General features: G+C 42.3%; 1 protein-coding gene across 3 annotated transcripts in view; it reads left to right on the top strand.

The window, feature by feature from the left end:
• Positions 1 to 17,543, top strand: part of Prkn (parkin RBR E3 ubiquitin protein ligase) — a 1,168,744-nt gene that overhangs the window by 355,999 nt on the left and 795,202 nt on the right. For all 3 annotated transcript variants that reach the window (XM_021221288.1, XM_029533198.1, XM_021221289.1), the window contains exon 3: positions 8,001 to 8,241. In XM_021221288.1, the coding sequence (XP_021076947.1) occupies positions 8,001 to 8,241 (241 nt within the window). The remainder of the gene's footprint in view (positions 1 to 8,000; positions 8,242 to 17,543) is intronic.

Below are 17,543 nucleotides of genomic sequence, written 5' to 3'. Positions count from 1 at the left end.
AGAAAAGAATTGTTGCCCATGACATAACAAATCCAGATTATGAAAGAGGAGCTGGCATAAGTAACAGTGGGTAGTATTTATATCTGAAATTTGAACCTAAGGCTAGAAGCTTAAGGAATTTACAGCAAAAAGAGTGAAACTGTTTATCTCTGTCAGTTGTTAAAATAAATAAATATAAATGTCTGTCTGTGCTAGTTTCTTGCCTGCCTTAGTAAACTTGCCTCTCCCTCCCACACAAGCCCATGCTGTGCCATGACTCCAGCTCCACTCAGTGTCTAAAGAAAGCAAAAGACCCAGATCTGAGCAGCTGTGAGGTGCTGTCAGTCAGGCGTCAGGATGCATGATGCATTGAGGGAGAGACTGAGCATCCAGGAGTAAATAGTTCCCAGTCTGTGGAACCATTTTAATCTGTCCTCAAAGTTATCACATTGCACACCTCGCCTTCCATGCAGCCAGGTTAGCATTGGACCCGAGGCCTCTGTACTCACGTGGGTTAAAGCCAATAGCAGACAGATAGAGGCTGGGACTGTCTGGTCACTGGCTGTCCCCCAAGCCTTTGGCTCTTCAGTAGGATGCAGAGGTGCCTTCAGCCTTAACATCGCCTCTTGGTTTGAAGAAATGCTCCCACTGCTGTGAGGTATTTCATCTTCCTGTCACAGGTAAAATCTACTTGGTCATACCTCTTTGGCCATAACTGGCCTCCTCCGGTTTGGCAAAAGCAAACATGGAAGAGAGGGGTGAGGGATGAAATGAGGGATTTAAAAGACTCCACACACTTCATGTCTCTCACCCTACAGAGAGTCATTTCCAGCTAAAACATCATTAGAAAGAAGTCAAGACAGAGTGGATCATTCTCCCTCTACCCAGCATAGCAGCCATCTCTGCTTGTATGTTCTCGTCTGTTTGTCTTTTGACACAGGCTTAGTGTCTTGCTGGATGTAGCCAAAAATGACGTTGAACTTATGACACTCCAACCTCAGCTGTCAAATGGTCATGCACTACCATGCCCTGTAGATTAACCAGTTTTTCCTTCTGTGCTCATGAAGAGAGTGTATTTGTTAGCCCCAGTAACTCCATGCAACATACAGAAAGACTTAAAAAATTAATTTAATTCTGTTTTTAAAAATCGATATGCATATATATTTGTTTATAATATTTATTATAGCTGGTAATAAAATAACACTTAAATGATACTGGGGGGCATTTTCTGAAGGTATGCATTTTTAAATATAATATTAACTCATAATAGCTGGGACCGTATGCACAAGACATGCACAAGATAAAGCCAGCCAAAATTCCAGCCTGAACAGGGAGATGACTCGTGAAGTCCCATTCCTTATCTGAGGAGTTGTTAGCAATAGATGGCTACTTGGGGGAGGCAGAGTCACTGTCTTCAAAGATCCGGGCCCTCAGAGGGTGCCTGCGCCCCACTAAGTGGTTTTACACCTATGCACAGCCAGCACTAAGTAGATTCGGTGAGAGAGAGCACGAGCGAGCATGAAACTGGGAGGGAAAATCGGGACTGGGCAGGGGGAGTTGGAGGGGAGAGAATGGGGCAGGGGCAGGGAGTAGGGGCGGGTAGAATACAAACACATTAAGAATATCAGCTAAAACATTTAACTTAAGAAAACGTAAGATGGTTAGTGGGTATAGGCTTGATTACCCATATTCTTTGTAGTTAGAAGAGGGTCAATCCCAAATATCGTCTATTAAACAGCACTGACTTTCCTCACGGGTGCCATTCGCTGCCGCTCATGTAGAAATATCGATGTGGCCACCCCCACCTCTGGTGAGCTCCTTCTGTTTTAGGTTTTAATGAGGCCTGCAATGGGAGGGACCAGCAATGGGAGGGACCCAGAGTGACAAGGCTCAGACTGCTCTGGTAATTAGTGTGGGGCTAACGGACCTTTCCCAGTAATTGTGCCAACCAGACTTTGGCGACCAGAGACGGGGAGGGGGGCTGCTTTCAGTATCTCTGTGTAGCGTAATTTCTTTGATTATAATAAAACCAGTCATGAGAAACAGGAAATAATTCAAACCACAAATCACAAAGAATCCATTTTTCAAGTCTTCCTTAAAAAAAAAAAAAAAAAATGAAGGATAAGGTTGAAGGGATTTTTTTTTTCTCATTCCAATTAATACAAATTGGCATTTAGTGTTCAGTGAGAACTGTGGAGGGAGCCCAGGGTTAGAGGCCACAGAGACACCGGAAACAAGTCCTTTGTGGCTACTCTGTCTGGTTCTGAAAATCTCTAGGCGCATGTCACTTTTACACAGCAATCAAATGAAATGATTTTTATCCATTAAAAAACACCATAAGTGACTTACTAAATAACTGCCATTTTATCTTTCTTTGGCATCCAAATACATTATTTAAAAACTCTGATGGGCTTACAAAAACATCTGCTGGAAGTTATTTTCAGAAAAAACCAAAGGAGTAATCATGCAGAATTTTCCTTCAGTCAAAAAGGGAAAATGCTATATCTATCTATCTATCTATCTATCTATCTATCTATCTATCTATCTATCTATCTATACTTTTAAAATTACCTAAGAAGAACTCTTTACTTAGGAGGCAATTTTTAAAATTAAAATGTAATAACCATGTGGACTAATAAATCATTGGATAAAAATGTTTGTTTAGAGTAACTGGTAACTTCTAAGTGACTATATTGGTTTTCTAGAAAAATATTTGAATTAAACATTTAAATAAGAGTCAGAGATGGTCTGACCTTAAAGGCCAAATGCATACAATAGCGAGTGTGATATCCCTCCAGTGAAATGCTCTGGAATGCTTTCTATGACGAGATAGAGTTAGCAGGCCCATGAGAAACTAAAAATGGGAGCACTGAGGAGGCTGGAGATAGCCTGACCTAAATCGGGGATCACAGGAAGAACCCAAGTCTGGAACATGAGTGATGTTCAAAAGTCTGCTCCAGCTGGTTATGCAGATGGGGAGCCAGTGGGGTGCAGAGTCTAGCTGGGATCCCTATCTAGTAGCGTGGTGGGCTGTGAGGCAGAGAAGAGCAACTCCACACCTGGCCTTTTCATTCCCTACTCCTGAGTGTTAAGTGGGAGCCCTCTGAAGTCTGCCCTGCCTCTGAGCTGTCTGTGAGACAGCTGTGTGCTTTGCAGAACGCTCCACAAGTTCAAGCAGCACAAGAACCGAATGTCCCGAACAGACCCTCAGGGATGCGTCCACAGACACAGTATCCGAATGAGGAGCCGGAGAGATGGCTCGGCAGTGTAGAGTTAGGATCCGAGTTCAGATCTCAGCACCCACACAATAAGCTAAGCATGTTTCTGGGAATATCTGGGATCCCAGCACTGTGGGGGATAGAAAAAGAAGGAACCAGGCCTTGCAGGCTTCCAGACAGCTGCAAACTAACGAGTGCAAGCTTCCTGTTCAAGGAGAGGCCTTACCTCAAAGGAGGGAGCTAGGGAGTGATCGAGAAGGCACCCAACACTCTCCTCATGTTTACACTTGTACACATAGGCACATGTGCTTACACAAGCCACACATTCAGTATGCTCACACACATACTCATGCCCCCATAATTTCTTTTAAAATTAAAATAGCAAAATGCAAAGACTTTTCCAGAAGATGGAACTGACTAGTCACATTCACATGAGGAAGGTCTTGCTAGTAAACAAAACAAAACAAAACAAACACAAAAATTCAAAACAGTTAGTTGTCGCCCACTCCCACCTTTACGGACTCAGCTTGTTCCTAGCCTCTGTGGAGGTCAAAGGTCAACCAACCTGGGGCTTCATTCCTCAGGCCCTTTTGACTTTGTTTGAGTCCTTGTTTCTTATTGGCCTGGATATATCCAACCAAGTACGCAAGGTTAGCTGCCCAGTGAGCCCCAGGATCAGCCAGTTTCTGCCTCCTGGTCACAGGAATTGCAACTCTGTGCCTCCAAGCCTGGGAATTAATCTCAGTCCTTTACTCTGCCTGAGAATTTCCTTTTCTAGAATTCCTCACACTGGTATTGGGCAGTATACTTCTTTCAATCCTTTCTCCCTGTGCTGATTCTGCTGGACTTTCTAGGCCCACTTTCCACAGTATCCTTCTGTAGACTCAGCCTGTTCTGCCCACCGTATGTCTCCATTTCTGTTTTAGATTCAGCTTGAATAAAGCTGCTGGCAGGCCTCCTTTCACACTGAAGACCGGGTGACCTTAGGCCCATTTTTAACTCCTTGGTGGCTCCTTGGCTCCTTGGTTTCCACACAGTAGAAATGAGAACAGCAGTGGCTACAATAAATGATGTGCAATTAGCTTTATGTGTCCTGAGCACAGCTCTAACCATTAACAGTATTGTTTCTTACTAGATTATGTGGCTACATGAATACCTTACTCAGGAAAATTTATAAAGAACATACATTTGTTTCTGATAGGCCTGTCATTTGGGAACCCCAAGATCAGGCTCCAGCTAACAAGGGTGCTATGCCTTCTGACAGCATCCTCCTCCTCCAACCTGAAGACTTGCTCACTTCCTACAGAACCTCCATCCTTGAGATCACACAAGTAATCAATTTTCAGCATCTGAGTTTTGGGAGAGCCATGCAGACTCAGCAGATCCTGGTACTCAGGCTCTCTGTGGGGCATGCTGTGCTGGTACCAGCATCTCCTTAGAAACTGGCAGAGGCTGTTCTCCGAGGCTCCGTGTCGAGCATCTGGTAACATGCTTATAACTTTCCATTTTCTAGAAACTTTTCTTGTCACAGAATATACTTATTTTTCAAGGCTTCAGAATTCAAGAACATTTTCAAGTACTTCTCATATTTTTGAATTTATAGTATAATTAGATCGTTTCCCCTTTCCACTTCCCCACTTCCTTCCCCCTGATCGTTTTCAAAGTCCATGGCCTAATTTTTATTAACATTCATATATGTATACTGACATAGAGACATACACATATATTCTCAACATGGATGTATACATACATATACATATACATGTATACACAAATATATTCCTAACATATACATGTAAACATGCATAGATACACAACACACATATATCTCTAACATATATATGTATATTCACCCAAATAAACTCATACACACACACATATATGCATTACTAAATATATAAATAGAACATATTTTATCTGTCTAATGTTGCCATTTGTATGTCTTCAGAGTTGACCATTTGGTATGGGATAAACAATCCATGTGCTCTTCCCTGGGGAAGACTGTTTCGCCCACTCTCAGCACGCCCTGCCTGCATACATTTCTCTGCCTGGGTTGAGGCCTTGTCCACGTTAGCATGTCTATTGGTGTCCTTCTAGCTCAGCTTGTGTTTAGGCTGAGAGTCTATGGGTGCAGCTCCTGAAATTCCTAGGAGATACAAGTTCATAGAAAACTTCTTGATCTTTTGGCTCTAACAGTCTTTCTGCCCTCCTTTTCCATAATGATCCCTGAGCCTCAGGTGCAGAGTTGTGTTATAGATAAGCATCATCCAGTCTTCAAAGCGTTTCTCATTTCCAAGGTCTTATTAGAGTATCACACTCTGAAGTAAAAAGGAGGGGTTTGCTTGTTTTGTCTTCTTTTTAGGTCTCCTCAGACTCTGGCAGCCCGGATGAGAGTTGGTCATTCCTTTCGGGAGTAATAACAGTGTACCACAGGTCCTATTGGAGCGAGCCAGAGACATTAATGGAGCTCTCATTCTCCAACAGGTCTACCACACTGATCGAAATTTAACATCTGCCCAGCTGGAGGAATATTTACCCGTTTTGCTTATAAAACACTCAGCCACTGTCCTTCTTCTTAGGGAAACAAGTTACTATAAACAAACAAAAAATGAATTTATTTTCTTTGCTTATTAGGCAGTGGTTTTGTTTTGCTTTCCTGCCAAGAATATTAGTGTGTTTATGGGGAGATTGCTTTGACTCTGAGGGACTATGCAATCATACTGGATAGCTCCACCTGTCGGTGGTCTTCCTACCTAAAATCTCTAGCCCTAAAATCTGGGGGGGGGGGGCGCGGCAGGGGGGGAGGCAGGGTTTGACTAATGTGTGAACTGCATATTACTGGGGCCTTGGAATGGCCACACAGCTGAACTTTATCTAGCTTACTGTCCATGGAATTGGCTATTAGCATGGCTCTGGGCTATGTTGGCATGACATGCAAGTACACCATCTGGCAAAGGGACCTCTAGATTAACAGTGTTTTCTGTGAGAGAGTTAAAAAATTAAGCAATTACAGATCTCAGAACCATGGATGGAGACTTAGAAATATGTTCTGTAAATACCACTGTAACTGCTGAAATCCCTTTGCTGGGCATTCTGAATGCCAGAGAAGTCTGGACATGAGAGGAGAGGGTGGCTCATCTCTCAGATTTCTTTCTCATTTGCTCCAGAAAATATGCCCAAGCTCTTCTTGCATCCAAAGAGAACTTGAGCAGAGAGGAATTCTTTTTAATTTTTTTTTTTTTTAGAACATAGAAAGCTGAGATTTTTCCAGAATTTCCACATTTATACTGTTTGCATGTTCTGCCTTCTCTGTATGTTTTCCATCAGGATCATAGGAGTAGAAAAACTAAATATAATTCTGAGACCACATACATAAACAAGGTAGGGCCATGGCCTTGCATTTTCAAGACTGATAGGTGATAGGTATTGGATCCTTTACATTTCTCTCAGTCTCCAGAGCAGTCTTTGATACTCATGATATTATTGTCAATGCGGAAACTAAAGCACAGAGTGGGGGCGGGGTGAGAGCAGGGTGCTTGAGATGCTGTGGAAATTTGCAGGCAGTGCTTTGATAGAAATAAGGGGGTTAGGTAGCAGAGGCCTTGGGGACAGAGGATGATAAGGGTAGGAGATAGTGACACTTTGAGTAAGAGCCACTGTGGAGAGACTCTGGGACTAAGGGCAGAGCAAGCCTGTCAGAGTTATAGAAGCAAGAGCAGGAGGATGGCAAGAGGTTGGAATGCTTGCACTCTAGCCATCTTCTCACGAGAGAAGGCAGACACCAAGCTGTAGTGTCCTTGGTGGTGGATTCAGGTAAGTGGCAGAGATCCCAGTTCTCAAAGAGTTGTGGTGGTGAGAATAAAGAGTTGCTCAAGGAAGACACAGAAGGAAGAATGCACTGTGTCTTTTATGTAATTGTATCTATTGACCATTATCACAATGACAGAGGATAGCAATAAACCAATGAGCACAGAGATGTGGGCATTAAGGGAGGAGCCAGATCCTGGCTCTGTTAGAAAAGGCAGAAGAATGGTGTTTCTAGCTACTACTAACTCTAAAGTAGGACTTGACCTAGGGTAGTCTCGGTCTTGCCTTAGCAAATATCTGACTCTTTTATTCTAGGTTTTACAGGCTCCTGTTCGTAAACAAGATAGGAGCACAGAAGGTTTTATAGTAAGTGTTACAGATTTTAATCACAGGTAGACATGAGGGCAGACAAACCCTTCACCAGCTTCCTCATTGGTACCACAGTATGCTTGCTCCTAGCAGCAAGGACAGGAAGGGGTAGTCAGCCACGAGCACCGTCATTATGATTCTGCATAGAAGTACCCGGTAATTGATAATAACCTTCAGTGCTTTTAGAAAGCAGAAATGACTACCGGTGTTTAAATTAAATGACTTAAGGACAAAGCACTCGAGAGGTAAATTGGTCTTAAGTGAGTAAGACTTGCAGGGCACTTATGGATGCCTTAGGATCTGCTTTCCTACTAAGTTTCACCATCTTCTGATGTTTCCATAGTTTGTAACTTCCTTTCAATTGTCCACATCTAGCCCTAGTTCCATGTTGTTTGCCTGTGACATGCAATATATACCTTCTGTGGCCCCACTGGCAGAGCAAATGTTCATAAGTCAACCAAACATACCTTACTTTCTTTCTTTTCAGTGCCACTGTTACTGGTAGGAATTGAACTTATTAAGTAGCGTTTAAACTATTTTTATATACTCTAGCAGAGAGGACAATTTAAGCTCTGCTTGCATATAACGCTTTTCATTTTCTTGTGTTTCTGCCTGGCCCCTACACAGAGCTGTGACCTGGAACAGCAGAGTATTGTACACATAATACAGAGACCACAGAGGACGAGTCATGAAACAAATGCATCTGGAGGGGACAAACCCCAGAGCACCTCAGAGGGCTCTGTATGGGAGTCCAGAAGCTTGACGCGAGTGGACCTCAGCAGCCATACCCTGCCGGCGGACTCCGTGGGGCTAGCGGTCATTCTGGACACAGACAGTAAGAGGGATTCAGAAGCAGCCAGAGGTCCAGGTAACTGCTGTGATTCTGCTTATGGCTACTGAACGTGTTTGTTAAGTGACTCTCCAGAGAGTTGGCCTGTACCTACTTGGTTTATTGTATGTTTGAGGCTGGAATCTCTTAAGTCACCACAGGGAGACATCCTGAGGAGACGCAGTTGTAGACAGTGAGGGTAGTACATGGAGTAGCAAGTACAATAGGACAGAGGTCATTGCAGAGCAGACATAAGGGATGCTGCTGATGCTTGGGCCATGAACACTACGTTATATGTTTCTCCTTTGAGGAGCTGGGGGGTTAAAGACATGTGACAAGCTAAGTTAGGGGCTGGTATACAACTAGATGCACATATGTCTGCCTCATACTTTGCTTTTCTATAATTTCTTACTTTCTTAACTGTATCTTCCTTGACTATTTTCAGTGCTGTAGAGAAGATATTAAAAGGCAATGACATTTTTCAGTTTTTATTTCTTTTTCGCACTCTCTGACCTCGGGTCATGATGTCAGTATCCTCCCATCTCATTTCAAGCATTTTCCTTTATAAATAGGTGAAGTTGCATCAGCAAATTTATCTAGCAGCAAATGCTCAAGACTGGACGCGTCTAGTGCATGGAGATGTCTTCCTCACAGTCCTGAAGGCTAGACAATTCAAGTAGAGGTCCCAGGACATGAAACCTGGAAGAGTCTGGCTTCTGTTCCCCAGAAGGCATCTTGTTGGTGACTTTCACAGAGATGAGGAACGTGCCTTCATGTTGCAGAAGGGATTCAAGTCTTAGGGGGAAAAAAGCAAATGATGGGTTCACTGACTCTTCAAGAGTGGCTCAAAATAATCCTCATGCCAGAAACATATTCTGAGGTTCATATTATCTGGGCTCTATACATTCCAGGTGAAATATTCTCTTGTTTAATTGTAGTGGTCAGTCATGAATTCATCTTTATGACATTAATCCCACTCCTGAGATCCCAACGGTCCCATACCTTAATTCCATGTTTGTGATTAGGGTTAGGGAAGGTCCAGAGAGTCAAATCCTAGCTTACAGTCATCATTTTGTAACATTGATGATATTTATATATTTCCCTGAGCTTTTATTATCAAGTATGAATAAGTAATGGTAGAACAGTAGTAATTTTGGCTATGCATTCAGGTAAAAACCAATAATTGACACTCTAGAGCAGTTTATTTCTTCTTCTATATCGATACAAGGAGACCTGAACTAGCCTGTTTTCTCAGCATCAGGTTCCTGAGACCAGAAAGATGAAAGGCTAAAACAATAGAAAATTCCTCTTGTTAAAATTAATATATACAGTCTAGTTGATTTTTAAGACCATGAATGGTCATGTAGTAAACAACAGCACACCTGACAAATAGATATGAACTCATCTCATAAAGGAAGAAACACCCAGGACAAAGAGGTCTTAAAATTAAAGAGAGCCAAGCTTTGCTAGATGCGAGCAGAAACTAGAATGGCTCCCAAGGTAAGTAAGAGAATAGGGTGAGTGGAGCAGTGTCCTACTGCCAAGGCCAGTGCCTTGAACTTACAGCTTAGCACACACACCCCAAAAATCTATCGCTCAAGGACAGGGTTTAGACAGCCTTCAAAGCCTGCACAGGCTTGTCTGCCCTCAGACTGGAAGTCCTGCTGAAGAATTTACCTCAGGAAAGAAAGGGTCTGAGGTAAATACGTGAGGGTTGACCCTCAGAGAAGGAGTGGTCAGTGCTGGGGGGGGGGGGGGATTATAATGCTTAGCCGTTTGACGGACACACAAGCAGCACAGGCAGAAGATCAAACCCACTTAGGAGGAAAAGTGTCTTAAGAAATCAGGACTGCAGTGTGCTCATACCCTGACCAACAGTCCCACAGTGGGAGTTAAAACCATCGAGCTCACAGGGCGTTGTGATGGGCCAGGCGTAGGGTGTTCGGTGGTTTGTGCATAGCCCTGCAGATGTCAGTCTATTGAAGCTGCCACAGACAGCAGTTCCAGAGCTTCATGGACATGAGAGAGCCTCAAAAGAGGCATCTTCTGTGACACCTGTACACATGACTGTGGCAGTCACATGTGAGGTCATGAAAAATAGAAAGAATAGCTGACTTTAAGGTATGGTGTGGAGTACCTGCGGTGATTCCATAGTTTAAAAAATGGTCTGAATATGTCATATTAGCAAATCCACAAATCATAGAGTTAAGATTTTTTTAATTTGTGAGTTACCAATGGATGTTTAGTGAAATATAGGTTATATAAACATCAACAAAAAATCTATATGTATTTTTCATCAATAGGTTGACCATATATGTTTTGTGCAAAGTGAGTATGGTTGAGAGTTAAACACAGCATTAAAATAGTTTATTCTTCATACTTTTCAGATGTTTATTGACCAAATCAGTTCATTATATCAGTAGATCATCAACTAATTATATAATGTGATATTCAAACTTTTCTAAAAAATAAAATATATACTTATTTATACTTTTGAACAAAATCCAACCTTTCTACTCATTTTCTCATCAAGAATAAGAGCAAAATAATCATCTATAGGTATATACTAAATACCTTATTCAGTTTAATACAGTCTGTGTTTACGATCTCAACAGCTAGGTTTAATTAGGGGTTCGTCTAAAAACAGCACTAGAAGCAGCTGGGGTGGGGGGGGAGGGATGACTGGCTTTTTAATCCAGAAACCAAAGCAAGAAAGCCAGGCTGAAAAATCAAGGAGAGGATTTAGTCACTGTAGCTGTAATGTGAAAATGGGAGCAGCATCCTCAGATTTGACTTCAGGATTCTGACATGAGCCTCACGTATAAATAGAGGAGGAGTTGGATCAGGGGCAGTGGTAGACAGGATTGATTAATCAGCCTTGCTAACACTTCAGCCTGGTTCTCAGGGCTGGCTCTGTGAGACCCTGGAGAAGTCCCATAATTCCAGGCCCAGTTCTGTCTGTATCAGGAGATACTAGCTCCTGCTTCATTGGTGAGCAGGGACAGGGAGCTCCATGGTTCCTTTCATAGAATAATTGGTTTTACTTAGGGATCAGTGACACAAAAGGGTGAGCTGCCTGTAGGGCTGTGCTGTGTCTAGAACATAAGGAGGGTGGTTCCATTCTCATGGTCTGCATCTAAGCACAGGGAAAGAAAGCTGTTCAGTAATACACTGGCAGTGTGTCCCTTCATTACCCATACTTTCTCTTCATCCTTGAAGGAGAAGGACGAGTTGCTTGGTCCAGCCAGTCTTCATGTGAGCATCATGTCTGCATGCAGAGTTGAGTGGGAATCCAATCCACTCTCATGAGGCAGTAAAGGAGACAGATACAAATGAAGGCAGAGACACCAACTTTCTGCCTGCTTTTATAGACACTGTATGTGTATGTGTGGACCAGAGGGGAGAGTCGGCTTTGCTCTGTTGTGCTCTGTTGTGCTCTGCTCTGCTCTGCTCTGCTCTGCCCTGCTGTGCAGTGCCCGGTTCCCTTCCCTTCCCTTCCCTTCCCTTCCCTTCCCTTCCCTTCCCTTCCCTTCCCTTCCCCAGAAAAAGCTGTTTAACTCTTTATTACAAAAAATGTCTGCAGTCCAAGAGTGTGCCTTTCAGGTATTTGTAGGCAAGAGAATGTATCTAACTAAGAGAGGTCATATGATGATTTACATAAAACACACTTATACTATTTATACCATGGTACTTGTCAATGTTTCAGTGAAATCACTTGGGACCCAAAGAAGAGTTGAGACAAGTCTGACTAGAATACCCTGTGTACACAACCCTAAACTTTAAAGAATTTTAAAAGTCTATGAGAAACTCCTCCATGCCCATCACATGCCCCTGTAACAGGGTTATATCAGGGACTCCATCATGTCTAAACTGACCCCAAAATGGTCTCCCCAAGGACACCTGCCTAGCACTGGCTGTGTCCTCCAGTGATGTCACACTGGAACTGCCACAGGGCACCCTAACCCATGATGTTTGTTGGGAAAGAGCTCACAGTTTCCTCTTGGCCTTTAGAATTCACTCATAATCAATGTCTTGGGATGCTTCTATGATCCTCCACAGCCTACAGACCCTACAATGCATTTCCCTGTTTCTTCAAATAAACCTGTTTCTCTAGGGGTCACCTTCTCTGTTCTTATCCTAAGTTCACAGTACTTGCAGGTATAGGACATTAAGGCTAATAAGTCAAGGGACTGGAAGGAGCCATGGTTCTTGAGCGTGGGGCTCCCCAGGCTCACCCACAGGCTTATGAATGCTGAGCTCCACCCCTCTGGCCTGGGACAGAGACTAAGAACCTGTTCTTCTAACAGGTCCCTGGGGAATACTGATAGCACTGCCAGGAAATAAACTGAGTAGCACTGCCCTAGACAGTAAAAAAAAAAAAAAAAAAAAAAAAAAAAAAAAAAGTACTGTTCAAAATACACTTAGTGAATACAATATATATTATGTTACAAACTTGGAATGTGAATGTAGAATGAGCTATTTTTGGCCTTGGAGTCCATGTGTCTGAATTAAGTTTACATGTTGTTTGTGTTTCCCGAATAAGGGGCATCCGTCAATTCCTGAAAATAAAATGAAGCTACAGGGTCTGGAAAAGCAGGACTCTCCGCTAACATTACCACAAAACTAATCATGTAAACTCACAGGCACTGGATCCCAGCCCTGTGCCAGGCACTGGTCCAGACACTGGGATATAGCAGGAAAACAAACAGAAGAAAGCCTCCCCACACTGGGCACATTCTAGCTGTAGGAGGGTAACAGTGAAGGCTGATTCACTAGCAAGAGTGTTTCCTGTGGAATATCTAGCAGGAAAAAAAAGGGATCCTCAGGTTACTCTGAGATATACTCACATTTGGGGTGAAGATGAAGAGACAGCATCATTTCTGACAGCTCAGAGAGGCCTCCTCAAAGTCCATGAGCCTGAGATACAGCCGTGTTTAGAGAGGGAGGAGAGCAATAACAGTTAAGGCCACAGAGTGTGGCTGATGGGGCACGGTCTTGCAGGGCCTCCCTGGTCCTGGAATTTACCCTCAGGAGAAGGGAGCCAGCTGAAGGTCCTGGAGCAATGGAGAACATAGTCTGATTTGGGGAACCTTACCCTTGCTGCATGGAGAGAGCACCAGGAGACCAGGGCAAAAGTGACACGGCCTATCAGTTTGCAAATCATTGTCCAGTGTCATGGCATCTGGACTTGGTGTGAATGAAACCAGGCAGACCTAGGCACATCTGTGCACATCCTCCTCCACACCAGGTCTCCTTTTGTGAATTACTCTGCTAGGTCTGCCATTATCTCCATCGCACAGACAGCGCCCATGTGTTCACCACAAGTACAGAGGCAACATGATGCCGTCTGAGCAACTGAAAAGTTTTGCCCAAGGACCATCTCCATCCATAACTTCAGTTCAACAGTCAGAAGAATTAGTAACTATCCTAATCCATCTAAATATTTACCTTGTAAAGTAGGCATAATCTTATGTTAGCGCCTTGTAAAGTCATGCCTATTGTTAATTGCAGTCAAGTAGTTAAATTTGGAAGATCAACTTTATATCATATGGCTTTCCATTTTTTCATTTTTTTAAGTTAAAATATTAAATCCTTGACTGGTAGGATGCTCGTTGGATAAAAATGCTTGGCACTAAGTCTGACCACCTGACCTGAGTTCAATCCCTAGGATCCACCTAGAAGAAGGACAGAACAGACTCCTGCAAGTTGTCCTCTGACCTACACACACACACACACACACACACACACACACACACACACACGTGCACACGTGCACACACACACACACAAACACACAGGAGGGGGGAAGTAGAAATATAAACAAATCTTAAAAAAAAAACTTTGTTAACTTTGTTCAGCATTTTCAAGACTCACTACTACCACATACAAATCATATGAAAAATTTTCTTACTATATAACTCTTTCTCTCCAGGCTTGGTAGAGACTTCTCCTTGTAAGCTCATTTAATGGTGTGAGAATTTCATACATGAATTTGTTTTGATCAACTCCACTTCTCCCTTCCCTGCCCTATGATTCCTTCCTGAGTTACCCAACCATTTTTTTCCTCTCAACTTCCTCTGTTCCTTTTTAATTAAAACCCAGAGTCTATGCAGCCCTGCGTGCATGGATGTAGGACTGTCTCTTAGAGGATGGCGAGACTCCCAGGGCATCTGTCTCTGAGGAAAACCAACTCTTCCTTCCATGGCAGTCATAGGACACTCCTCAGTTAGGGCTGGGACTTTATGAGCTCCTCCTTGATGCAGTCTGGGATGCTTGACCTTGTAGGATGCAAGTCTTGTGTGTCAGCTGTGGGTTTATGTGTACAGTGACACACATGATATTGGTTGCACATCGGTTAGAGCTATCTACTCCTTTTGGCTCTTAATTTTTTTACCTACTTATTTAATGATTCCCTAAAGCCTCAGTAGGAAAAAATAAAGTAGACATATTCCATTTAAAGCTGAGCACCCTGTGGAAGAGACTAGTTTTGGTGAGATACTACAGGCCAGGATAAATTATTGAAATTCAACTTATGAACATAAAAATAGAAGATATAAATCTATAGATTTAAATATAAATTAGAAAGCTATAGATATAGACAAATGCAAAAGAAATTGAAATCGATGGTATATAAAGACTTGCAGTCTGGTCCCACACCATTTATAGATGCACCACAATTATTAGAGAACCCTTCTTATCAATAATGCCTTGCCAGTCCCAGATGTAGTACAAGATGAGAATGATTCTGAGACCACAGATGAGCTCGGACCATCCAAGTACAAACCAGTCATGGAGGCCTGCTAATGAGATAACATGATAGGCCTCAGATGCAATCTTCATTTTATTCCCAAATCAAATCTCAAATACTTGAAAAGTGTGTTTTGCATGCTAATGACTTTAAGCCAGAGGGTGTGAATTTCTTGGGGTTTTTGGAGAGCTTTAAGGAGATCCTCTTGAAAGAACCTTCTACAAAATAATAAAACAGTTGGCAGACATGCTAGAGTATGTTAGAGTTGATTTCACATCAGATTATTAAAAACACATTAGGAATCAGCCAGAGATTTAATTTTATCTTCATCACAGAAATTCCTACTAGAGTATCATTTTTCATGATAGAGGTAAAAATGTAAGATGTTTGTGGAGAGTATTGAGGACATTGCTTGATTGACTTTGGAGGACCCCAAGAGACAGGAAGAAAAACAGCGCTGTATTCTTTCCCAAGAAGCCTGCACAGGGTTCTAAAAACAGAACTTCTCACCCCCTGCTCTTTCCAATTGCCACTGTGCACTGTCCTGTAATTACTTATAACATTTCTGTTTACCCTTCTGAGGGTTCACTTATCAAATGCAAGTAGGTCAAGTACATTTTGCACCTCCCCTGCCTGGCCCATGGACAGTGATGGCTATTTGTCAAGCTGTCAAAAGTGTCTTGTTTTCACATGTAAAAGCGGCCCTTGCCATTCTTCAGCTCTTATTTTTCACATTTGGCAGGAAAATGTTAATGAATAACTGCATATGGATAGCAGGCTACAGTGTGCCTTGGGGTATGGAAACTATGTGCCCCAAGGAAGATGGAATGTCCTCCCGAAAAGAGTTAGGGAGGGCAAGTCAGGCAGGCAGTCTGTCAAGGACATAAAAAAAATGGTGTATCTACCCTTTATTCTTTTAGGTTTTCATGGTTCCCCTTCCTTCCTTCCTTCCTTCCTTCCTTCCTTCCTTCCTTCCTTCCTTCCTTCCTTCCTTCCTTCCTTCCTATCTTCCTATCCTTGCCTTTGAAATAGGTTGTCACTGTAAAAGCCAGACTGTCATCAAATGTCTAGTCCTTCTGCCTTAGTCTCCTGAGTCCTGGGATAACACGCATGTGTCTTCTCACCCAGCTCTCTCACTTTTTGAAATTTAGCTATCTAATATATAATAAACATATTGACAGGGGGCAGGACATAATAAGAGGAACCAGGTTCTCAGAAAAAAATATACTTTATTATAAAACATACTTATGGTTTATAGTTTGCATATTGAATAACATGATAATAGATTGATTTAATATAGCTTTAAACAGAAGATAAAAGGGAAATTTTTTAGGTTACAGAACGCCTTTCCTAAAAATAAAGTTGTTTACATTGTGGGTCATATAAGAGCTGAAGAGTTGTAAAGGTTGCTCTTTACATGTGAAAACAAGATGCTTTTGACAGCTTGACAAATGGCCGTCACCATCCATGTGCCACTCAAATGTCTTCCATGACCATTTGTGTCTAATTCTGGATGCACAAATGGTCAGTAAAATTTTGAAAAGAAAATCCAACTTCATAATCACCATCTCAATGATTAATATATGTTGGGTTCTTTTGTAATACAAAAATGGTTCTCACAACTTCAATACCCAGACAGCTCCATTCACATATCTACCATAAAGAAGGAGGAGGAAGAGGAAGAGGAGGAGAAGGAAGAGGAGGAGGAGAAGGAGGAGGAGGAGGAGGAGGAGGAGGAGAAAGGAGAGAGAAAGAGACACTAGATAGTGGAAAAAATTTTCCATGATCCTGTATTAGCAGAAAAAATATTATGAAAATGGCTACTGTACCAAATTGAACAAACAGATTCAGTGCAGTGTCCATCAAAAATCTGATGTTGTACATCCCAGATCTAGAAATTTCACTAGAACCACAAAAGAAGATGAATAGCCAAAGCAATACTAAGGAGTATGAACATAGCTGGAGGTATTGTAATGCAAATCATTCTACAGAACCATAGTGGTAAAGCCTGGAATTTGCAAAGAAATAGTTAGACCAATGAAGAATAGATGATCCAGTAATAAACACAAAGCTGTGGACACCCAATTAGTGATAAAGGAGGCAAACAACAAGTGTAACAAATGGTCTGAAGAAACCTGGATCCCCACCTGCAGAAAAATCAAAGTAGACTTGTATCTTTCATCTTGTACAAAAATCAATCAACTTAGAGTGAAACTTATTGTTTCAAAGAGAAGCACTAAGACTGCCAGAGGAAAACACAGGGAATACTCTTGAAGACTGTGGGGGATGGGCAAGAGTTTTCTGCGGAGAGCATCACTAACATAGGGACCAACTCCAGGTATCAACAGATGGGACAACATGAAACTGAGAATGCCCCTGCATGCCCCTGGACACTTTCTGTGAAGCAATTCACTTAGGGGACGCAGGACATCTTCACCAGCTGTATGTTAGACAAGGGGCTGATACACTGATTTACAAAGAACTGCAGAAGCTAAGCATCAAGGAAATAAAATTACCAGTCAAAGAAAGAGCTCATGAATGTTACTCAGCTGGAAAGAACATCAAAACCAGGAATGTTTCAGGGAAACAGAGG

This window comes from Mus pahari, chromosome 21 (assembly GCF_900095145.1).
Source record: "Mus pahari chromosome 21, PAHARI_EIJ_v1.1, whole genome shotgun sequence".
Taxonomy (NCBI): domain Eukaryota; kingdom Metazoa; phylum Chordata; class Mammalia; order Rodentia; family Muridae; genus Mus; species Mus pahari.
This window is presented reverse-complemented; position numbering and strand designations above follow the sequence as displayed.